Here is a 10,483-nt window from a genome sequence, read left to right on the forward strand (position 1 = left end):
AAATTCAAAGAGGCTTCTTCATCACATTTGGGTCCTATTTTTAGAATTTAAGGACCGAGGCACATTCGCCTCTGAAAATCAGGTCACTTTATTGTTTGTTTGGATTCTTGGCAAGTAGCTTGTGTCTCCCGGTTACCAATGTTTGTCTTTAGTTGAAAATCCCTCACTGCTTCTACGTCCAACGTTCTGGCCTAGTGTTGGCCTGGTATCTTACACCAGAGTCTCCTCACAGATCTGCTGACCTATCTGTGGGTCCTGGTGGCTGTGGATGGGAATAGCTGCAGAGAGGATCTGAAGCAAAACATGCTTTGCTGCTCTCAACCATTTCAAAACATTCAGGGTTGGATAGCGCTTTTATACTAATTACTTTCGGCATTATTGTCTGTATTAGTCACCAAACATACTAAATGCACACCCTTGATACTGCTGCAGATGGCGTCCATGCCCTGTTGATACTGTTTTAATTAGAGTCACACTGAAGAGAAGTAATTGACGTATTGTAGCTTCTTTAATATCTCTAACTATACATGTCACATGGGGTAAATGGCATCCTGTACAGGTCAGGAAATGGGCAGGACCTGGACAAAAGCTGTCCTCTGCCACACAACACCTGCTTGTTGAGCAGAACAAAAGAGCTCCAAGCCTCTTTCTTCCTCCATTCTTTTCTCTATCATAACGAAAACGCCTTTGGATTCTCAGCCCTGCACGTGTCTTCTCTCTCCTCTTATCCCTGCAGTCTGTTCTTTATTTTTTCACACAGTCACTCTGATCTGAATAAGTCTAAGAGAATAGAAGGGACTTGAATACATCTCATGAGCATAGGCAGCATCAGTCATTTTCTCCAACAGATTTCTATTTGTTTGGACACTAAACAATGTAATGCATTATTGAGCATCAGTTGTTTTATTTATTTGTTTTCTTTATTTCCGACATGCTACAGTATCATAAAGACTAAAAAGTAGAGTCTCTGGTGTTCTAATGACTGACTAGTTGGGAGTTCTAGATACTTATATCCTTAAGGAGCCATTAAGTATCTGGATCTCCCAACTAGTCAGTCAGAACTGATGAAGCCTCTTGGATGAGAGGTGAAACGTCTTCAAGGAACTCAAGCAAGTCCAGTTGCTACAATTAAACTACAAGAATAACCATGACCTGGATGACTGAGAATCTTCACAGACATTGAAGCAGAATGTTTAATAGTTTAAAAAAAGATCATAGCACCATTAGCTGTAACTGTGAGGCTGCACTGTAATGATGTTACCAGTAGTGGTCAGCAATAGTCATGTCAAGTTTAAAACAGTTCTGACGAGCTTCTGCTCTTTTACGCCATGCATTCACTGAATCATTTGTGTGTGTGTGTGCTTGTGTGTGTAGCTAAAAAAGAAGCAGGTTTATGTGGAGAAGGTGGAGAGGATGCAGCAGGCTCTGGCTCAACTTCAGGCAGCCTGCGAGAAGAGAGAACAACTTGAACATAGACTTCGTACAAGACTGGAGAGAGAGCTGGAGTCACTACGCATGCAACAGGTAACACACAAAGAACAGACAAAAACAAACAAATATCTACAGACAACAAACACAAATACAGGGGGGACCTTTACTCAGGTGGTAAAGTGGGTTGTCCACTAAGTGTAATGTTGGTGGTTCAATCCCCCCAGGTCCCTTCGTGTGGCTATAATATCTATAACTCACTGATCTCTCCTATCAGTATATTTAATCACTAATAACAGCAACAAATGTATTAATGGTGATTTATTCTGACTTCACCAGACCAGCTGGTGTCACTAGATGGCACCGTGGCTCCATGTCACAAATGTGTTTATTGTAGCAATATATGAACTTACAGACCTACAGATGTGTTTTAAGACAATGAAAGGACTTTTTACCAAGTCTGATGATACAGTGCAGTTGTAGGACCTTTTAATAGAGCTAGGAGTGAATTTTATTGTTAAACAAGTTGTAAATTAACATCTCCATTGCCGTACTCTTTAAATGTTTTAAATCTAATACATAATACATTTTATTTAAAAAAAAAACAAAAAAAAAACTGAAAAGCTGACAGCTCCAGACATAGACCTCTACCTCACTTATCACATGTCACTTCATCTCTTCCAGCGCCAGGGAGGCTCTCAGAACAGCGGTGCGGTCCCCTCAGAGTACAACGCAACAGCCCTTATGGAGCACCTAAGAGAGAAGGAGGAGCGGATCCTGGCTCTGGAGGCCGATATGACCAAATGGGAGCAGAAATACTTGGAAGAAAGTGTGATGAGGCAGTTTGCCCTGGACGCCGCTGCATCTGTTGCCACTCAGAGGTACATTTCATATTGTGAGCCACAGTCTCAGAGTCTGACGTCTGAGCAGCGGCAAATTATTTATCCTTTAAAGCTTCTAAAGAGATCTCATCCCAAAACATGTCGACGTTGTTTATCATCCATAAAGATGAACAGTCGAGCCAGCAGATGTGTTGGCTGTAAAAAAGGAAGGTTGTGTGCTGAGGTCTTAAAATCCATGTTGCTGGTTGCAGTTCAAGTAGTTTGAGGGGGGAGGAGCATGCAGATGGGAAGAGTGTGGGGAAGGAGGGAGATGGCTGGAGTTATGTTGTGTTGGGGTGAGGAGGGGAGAGAGTTCAGCCTCCTGACAGCCTGGTGTGTAAAGCTGTTGCTCAGTCTGGTGGATACCAGCCAAGAGGCTCCAGTATCTTTTCCCAGAAGGCAGCAGACTGAAACAAGCTGGGATGTGCTAATCACTGCATTTTGTTGTGCTCTGTGCAGTGACAAAAAAGTCAAATCTTACCTTAATTCATGTTGGAAATAAGTGGAAGTCTATGCATATGCTGTAAGTAGTCATACCACTCCCGGGCTGAAGAAGGAACTAAGTCTGAAATGCTCACCTCTGAACCATGTTGTGGTTTTCAGGGATACATCTGCAGCAGTGATAAGCCACTCTCCCAGCAGCAGCTACGATACATCGGTTGAGGCTCGTATCCAGAAGGAAGAAGAGGAGATTCTCATGGCCAATCGGCGCTGTCTGGACATGGAGAGCAGGTAAACAAACTGACATATACATGCACCTCCCTGGGACCTGGACATGGAAGCACTGAATTCAGTACAGCCTTGTAAATGTTCATTTAACTTGAGAAGGTTATCATCCAAGTTTCTCTGTGATCAGGTTTTGTTTTCCGGTTTTAGGCTTTAGGTTCTTCAGTGTGTCCTGAACAGTTTGTTTCTGCTCTCTCCAGGTGTTAATCAAACTAATAAGACCTAAGCTGGCACATGGTGCAAAGGAAAGTTCTCAAAGTGCCCGATATAGTTGTCATCCATACTTAACTGTCGACTGATTATCACTGACAAATGGGTGTAAACTCTGCGTACCAAACATCTGGATGGAGAGTGAAAAAGCCTGGTGTTAGAACTAGTGTGGTTCAATGCTTTGATGAGCAAAGCAGATCAGCAGCATAACTGTGTCTGACTCCACAGAGCCACAGAACTGCCTCTAGTTTTCTCAAAGACATTATAAGGCCCATGAAAATGTTATATCTGTGTTTTTTTTTGGAAAAAGTGAACCTGCTCTACTGTTGATAGAACTCCCCACCTGTGTCCTTTTAGTGCTAATGATGCAAGATGCTTGTCAGTTCCTATGACTTCATTTCTGATTATTGAAAGAAAAAGGAAAAAAAAAAAAAGCTGACATGAACATGAAGTGGAGCAGAACTGAAAATCAGTGTTTTTCTCAGTACAAGACTCCTGTAATTCCCAGTGTCGCACTGTCCTACAGTAACTATGGCTCCATTCTACCCCTCTCTAATCTAGAATAAAGAATCTCCATGCCCAAATCATTGAGAAGGACGCCATGATCAAGGTGCTCCACCAGCGCTCTAGAAAGGAGCCCATCAAATCAGATGTACCGTCTGCCATGCGGCCCTCCAAGTCCCTGATGTCCATCTCCAACACTGGTTCTGGTGGTTCAGGACTTCTCTCTCACAGCCTGGGACTCAGTAGCTCACCAATCACAGAAGAGCGCAAGGACACCAGCTGGAAGGGCAGTCTGGGTAAGAACCAACAGCCTTTCCAGCTAATGCAGAAGATGTTCCACAGTGACACTTTTAAGAGAAGCAGCTGAAATGGTTCTGTGGGTAAAAATCACTTGTAGAAAATGTTTTACTGTCAGTGCTTTTAAGGTAAAGTTGTTCTCATGTTTCTCCAGGGGTTCTACTGGGTCCTGAGTTTCGCACAGAGTCTCTCAGGGCAGAGTCAATCTCATCATCCCCCTCCCCAGTACTGCCATCAACACCGATGACTGCAGGCCATTCAAAGACGGGCAGCAGGGACAGCTGCACACAGACCGACAAAGGTCAGAGTCAGGACACCAGCAAGCCCAGCACTCCAGCCCTCCAGAGCATGACGTTGCCTGCCCGTCTGACCAACCCCAGCCCTGTCTACATCCCCGACCGCATAGCAGGTCAGCTCACACTGTCTGTCAGACATGTTACACCGGTGTCGTACTTGCTGTGTTCATGAGTACACAAGGGTCTGCTTTTAGATCTGTACAGACTTGTCTGCGACATTCATGTACAGCCCAAGATTAGTGTCCACCTGGACTACACTACAAGGGGTAATAGTGTTCATGCTTGGCAGTCGTGTGCAGAATACGTATTTTACGACCTACTGCACTACACTAGTATAATGTAAAGTACCAGGGTACTGTGTGCGTACAGTATTGTCGCATGTATGATGAGCATCCCCCCAAAAATACATCAACCCCTGAAGTTGGTACAATCACAAGCAACAAAAACACTGTATTAATTGTAGTAATTACTGTTGGGTGATATTTTTGGTTTAGTATGATGCTTTTTTTAAATCCTTAAATATTACAGCTGTATTATACCTGCTGTTTAATAGTCAGAGTCAGTAAAACACAGCCAAAAACGTACCACACTTTCCAGGGTGGAGCAGCCTAACCGGAGAGTCAGTGCAGCACAGTCTTAGCTTCATGGATTCACCAGCAAATTTAGCAGGATATCTCTAATTTCCTGTATAGGAAATACCGGCTAACCTACAACATTAGAGGTTTACAGAACAGATGTACTGAATCATTTGTATTCCAGAAAAGCTGACAGGTGATTTTTTCCTATGTTTGTGTCACCTGTGTGTAGATGTACCAGTGTTACACAGCAGCACTCTGGAGCGGAGGCTCCCCGTGCAGGCCCATCCATCACATCAGGTTCCTCCTCCAGCCCCAGCCACACAACAGGAGGTCGATGCAGACATGGTGGAGATCCTCATCTGATCTCATGACTTATGGAAGTAAACATTATCCAAGTGGATGATAAGATGGTAGCTTCATCAGAAGAAACATCCCAAGACAAGTAAAGCACCCTGGCTCATCCTCCAAACCTGCAGCTCTGTTGGCATTGACAGACCTGTCATGAGACATTTTTACACCTTTGTGTTTACATGTAAATTCACTCAAACACTTCCAGCCTCACTGGATTTTTACACATTGCCTTCATTCCTTCACCGAATCATCGTTTATCTTTTGACCAGATGATAAACGATGAAGAAAGGAATCAGAAAGCAGAAAGTGCAACACCCCTACCTGTCTCATCTCAGTTAGACTAAAAGCATGTGTGAATGAAGTGGTGACTGGAACTAAAAAGGCCACAGTTCATAGCCTCATATTTATTTTTCTAATGCAACTTTATAAGTTGCCTTTGGCACTGTCTTGTTAGCAGTGATGGGGAAGGTTTACTTTGTGAATGATGGTGAAGGTTGGTTAGACTGTTTTCATTTGTGTGTGTGCCTCTAAATTTTAACAAGATTAACACCAGTGAAATGGAAACAATATGAAAAGGACAAACAGCGGAGAGCTTTTGTCACAGCGAGAATACACATCGACACACAAACACACACACACACAGGTGTATTTTCAGCTTTTACATTGAGGTGAAGGATTTTAATGTTTAGTTGCTGTAGGTGTTTCCTGATGTGCCTACGTTTTGACCTATTAAACCTACACACTGTTACTTAGTGTACAGATTACTGTGGCACCAGTAGTTCAGCACATGTAGGAACATCTGCGAGGGTACAATGTAAAAAAATTTACAACATGCAAGCAAAAAAAATCATAAAAGACGCTGTCGGAGAAAGCAGCTTGTTCCTGCTTGATCTCTGAACTCTCCTGTATAGTGTTGATGGAGGTTAGCTTCGGTGGACCAAATATACTGGCTACCTGTTGTTGCATTTGTTGCACTACTTATGTTTTAAGAGTGTTTCTTTTTGCTATATTACTTTAAGAAGTCTGAGTCATTAGGTTTTGTATTTATGTCTGAAGCTTATTTTTTACTGTAGTTAAACATGGCACTTGGGTAATTAGAAAGTATGTAAACTGATAATATGATTTAAAAACAAAAAAAAACAAAAAAAAACTTTATTAACTGTGTAAATAGGGTATTCACATTGTTCATGTACTGTCTGTGTAAAGTGTGTGTTGTGTAGGGTGTGTTCGATTAGTCAGTTGAGATGTCGCCCTACAAATCGCAGACTTGTTCCACTTCTGGTGCAAACTAACCGGCATCTCAGTGGCCCTGTTCAGTGCTGGTACAACCATTACAGAAGTACTGGGAATAAGATTCTAAATATGTGGTGTTCATGACCTTTGTGGCACATAAACTTCAGGGAGGCACGGCTTCTTGAGTAAAACTGCTCAATTTGTTGAGCTATCCTATTTTGTTAAAATCTGCTCTTCCTTTACGACGTCTGCACCAAGTAGGAAACTTCTTAATGTCGCCACTGTACATTTGCATCTGCTTTCAATGGCAACAAATTTTTTTTTTGCTGTCAGGGATGCATTTAGAAAATATACTTGGATGATTTTTAGCTATTCTGAAAACAAAAAAGTAGAGAAGAGTTCCTTACTTTAAAAAAAAGGTTGGTAGCCTAGCAACCTCTGTTCTTGAAACCTAAGCCACCTGAGGTCAAACAGCTGCACGGGTCAGTACACACTCATTGTAAGGTCTTTATTAAACACCCTAATATGGAATGCTAGATTTAACAGGAGGGACTGAGAGGCTGGCCGGAGTCACTCTCAGGCAGGATCTTATTCATTATCGTATGTATTCATTCAACATTTCATTTCATATGTTTAAAAGCAGTTTTTTCGTTGTATCTTTTAGCATGATGCACAGCATAGCATAAAGGTGACATAAGAATATTCGCTTATTGTGAATATTCAACTATTCTGGTACTTGCATTACCGCGCCTGCCCTCCATCTGACTGGTGATCAAAACAAACCACGAGAAGCATTCGCCATTTCATTGAGTTTAGGTTTCATTCGTGGGTTCAGATTTTCACATGAAATGAATGCAACAATGAACAAGTATTATTTGCTTTGCCTTATACTATGCACAGTCGAGTGTTTGCTTCCGATTATAAATGTCTTCCGTTGGATTTCAGAGCTAGCCTCTAATCCCAGTGTCTTGTGCTCTTGACCAAGGTTGGCAAAAATGTATTTATGTTCACTTTGTAGACGTAAAAGAACTTAAATACGACCATCAACTTAAAAAGTCAGCACATGTCCAGTCTTAAAAATAAATGAAATCATCTTTGAGTAAGGTAATGTCATTGCCCAAGAATGTTGTTAAAGTAAGTGGTAATATTTTGAGACGAATGTTTTTTATTTCAACATACTGACATACAAATGTGTGGTGTTAAAAACGCTGCATCGTCCCTGTTATGTGACTTGTGGCTCGTTAAGCCAGTTCCAGGCTGTAGCAGAGGTAGAGAAAATCTCCTCGTTTAAAATCAAGACGTAAAGTCAAGGATATCCGAGCCTTCGCATAATCGAATATCTTTGTGCCTTTTAGGGTTAGAATTACGTTTTAAGTTAATATAATTAGACTGAAGATGTCAATTTGAAAACCAAAAATGTTGGACCAAAGAAGGTAAGAGCGGTCAGCACACTGATGTCATTTCAGAGACAGGAGGACGATTCCACTGAAGGAAGTTTCATTACAAGAACTTAATTAGAAACGCACTGATGTTTTGTAACTGAATATGTATTACATTTAACTGAGACCAAAATGAATGCTGTTATTTTTCCCCACTGCAGAAATCTACAATCCTTGTGTGTGAAATCTTTTGAAGTTTCTTTGTTTCCGTGCAACAGTGTGTTTTGACTGGAACCTTTTGCTGCAACACATTTCAGTCCACTGTTGTTCTGGTGCAAAATCTCACATCGATGTATTTGTTGCTGAATCCCTAAAAAGAAAATGTCTTGTCAAGGACCTTGTAAACATCTGTTATTGGTTCAGACATTCTGTTCGTAGGGATTTGAAGCTGTTATGGAACTGAATGCAAAAAGCACAACGCCAGCCTTAATATATTTTTATGTTCATAATTTTACCACAGATTGTTAAGGTCCTTTGTGCTGGTACTGTATCTGTGTGTTTTCATCCGGGCTCTGTTGAAATCTGGATGAAAATGGACCCTGTGGGAACTCTAACACCTCAGGAGGAACTATTGCAGGTTGATGATAGACTGGAAACTTCAGAAAACTATCAGACAGCTTCATTTTCAGACTGACGGTAATTAGGTTACTCAAAGTGTTTCAAAAGTTCAAAACCATATGAACCATTCCCCTGAAGTAAAAACAGTTCCTCACATTCCTATCCTCCAGACAAACGCGTTACACAGAACGTTGTGACCTTTGGAGGAGCTTCTCTTAGTTACACGAGAGCATTTCAAGATTCAAAGATCTTCTTTACCTAATTGGCTGCAGAAGTTAAAATGCAAGAGTCCACGGATACATCAGTGGGTTGTTTGTCATTTTACCAAAATACAACATTGTTCAAACTGAAATCTTGTTTTACAGCTACAGTTGTTGAGCTCCAACAAACATCACAGTGTGGGCTGTAAAATGTCTGAGGCTTCAATCTGACCTACATGGAAAAGAAATCCAGTTGCTAAAAATCTTTTACATTAATTATTTTATGACAAATAGTAATTTTTCATGATCAGGTACATGTACCGTCAGTGCAAAGGTGTGCTGGCTTGTTAACCATTCCCTCATGGTGTGTGTTTTTGTTATTCAGTCCTGCCTGATGCAGCCACTTTTGTTTTTGAACCACATTTAACGTTTAACAGACTCGTTTTAGTTGTGATATATATATCTGTGCCTTCATCATCCCCCCCCNCACACACACACACACACACACACACACACACACACACACACACACACACACACAAACCAGGGTGTTTTTAATAATAACCTCTAAAAACATTCTGGAAACTCCTACAACCTATGCATACCTAAACTCAAACGACATTAGACGTGCCTTTACACATTATGATCTCAACAAGTGGGGTTTTTTTTGTACACATGCAGAAAATTTGAGTTTAAGTCTTTATCAGGTGCTTGAACTGCCATATCAGTAATTATATGTTAGAAATGCAGCTAATGATCAGCTGTTCCTCGCTGTGCACAAACAGTTTGTCAATAATGAAACAAACGCCTGGTAAAGAAAAGCTCAGTTCAGTTATTGTGAAGTACCCGCTGTAAAAAAAAAACAACTAGTAAAAATGTCCATGTCTGTATTGTAGTGTCTCCTGTTCATATACATGCTGCTTGATGTTGTTAATGCTGTACAATCACACTTCACTTAAAAACAATTTTTTATAATCTTTTGTTTATTATTGTTGTTCTTTTTTTTTTTTTTTACCTCAACATGCCTTTGATGCAGTTTGTAGTACCATAGTAGGAAACAGGGCTGAACGATGTGATGCTTGCTATGAAATGTACAAGTGGCTGTTGAATGAGAGCAGCCCAACCACAGTGAGCATGCCTCAGCGACATACAGTAGACATACATCACTGGGAAAGCATTCCTGAAAGGTTCAATCTGCTCAAATTAAATAAAAGCTGATTACAGCGTTAGTCTGATTATTTAATGTTGTATGTTTTAAATTGCAGCTTTTTCAGTCTGTTACTTGCATCATTTTAAACAGCAATTTTTGACGTGGAAACCATTTGTTGTTTGGCCCCAGTAGGATAGAATGAAATATCATCCCTTTCTGTATAGTTGTTCTGACACACTCCCAAATAACCCGTCTGTTTCATGAATGAGTTAGGTTAGTATTCATTTAATTCTTGTGATATTAGTTTATGCTGAAGCTAAAGTTATTTTCTGATATTTTAATGAATCCGCTTCCTGCACATAATTGTTAGGGAGGAATTTGGGGGCACGAAAAACATGTCTCTCTATTTAATGACTTCAGGCACCAAGCCAGGGGTTATTCTCTTGCACAAATACTCTTCTGAAACAAACAGGCAACATCCATCCATCATCTATACACCGCTTAATCCTCACTAGGGTCATGGGGGTCTGGAGTCTATCCCAGCTGACTCAGGGTGAAGGCAGGTTCACCTGGACAGGTCACCAGTCTATCACAGGACTACACTTAGAGACAGACAACCAAGCACACTCACA

General features: G+C 41.0%; 1 protein-coding gene across 4 annotated transcripts in view; it reads left to right on the forward strand.

Moving 5' to 3' along the window:
- Nucleotides 1-8,109, forward strand: part of amot (angiomotin) — a 37,912-nt gene extending 29,803 nt beyond the window's left edge. For all 4 annotated transcript variants that reach the window (XM_008280064.1, XM_008280066.1, XM_008280067.1 and 1 more), the window contains 6 exons: nt 1,375-1,524; nt 2,113-2,309; nt 2,913-3,041; nt 3,807-4,045; nt 4,201-4,455; nt 5,150-8,109. In XM_008280064.1, the coding sequence (XP_008278286.1) occupies nt 1,375-1,524; nt 2,113-2,309; nt 2,913-3,041; nt 3,807-4,045; nt 4,201-4,455; nt 5,150-5,283 (1,104 nt within the window). In that variant the 3' untranslated portion in view covers nt 5,284-8,109. The remainder of the gene's footprint in view (nt 1-1,374; nt 1,525-2,112; nt 2,310-2,912; nt 3,042-3,806; nt 4,046-4,200; nt 4,456-5,149) is intronic.
- Nucleotides 8,110-10,483: the final 2,374 nt, after the last annotated feature.

Source organism: Stegastes partitus, unplaced genomic scaffold (genome assembly GCF_000690725.1).
Source record: "Stegastes partitus isolate 25-593 unplaced genomic scaffold, Stegastes_partitus-1.0.2 Scaffold180, whole genome shotgun sequence".
Classification (NCBI taxonomy): domain Eukaryota; kingdom Metazoa; phylum Chordata; class Actinopteri; family Pomacentridae; genus Stegastes; species Stegastes partitus.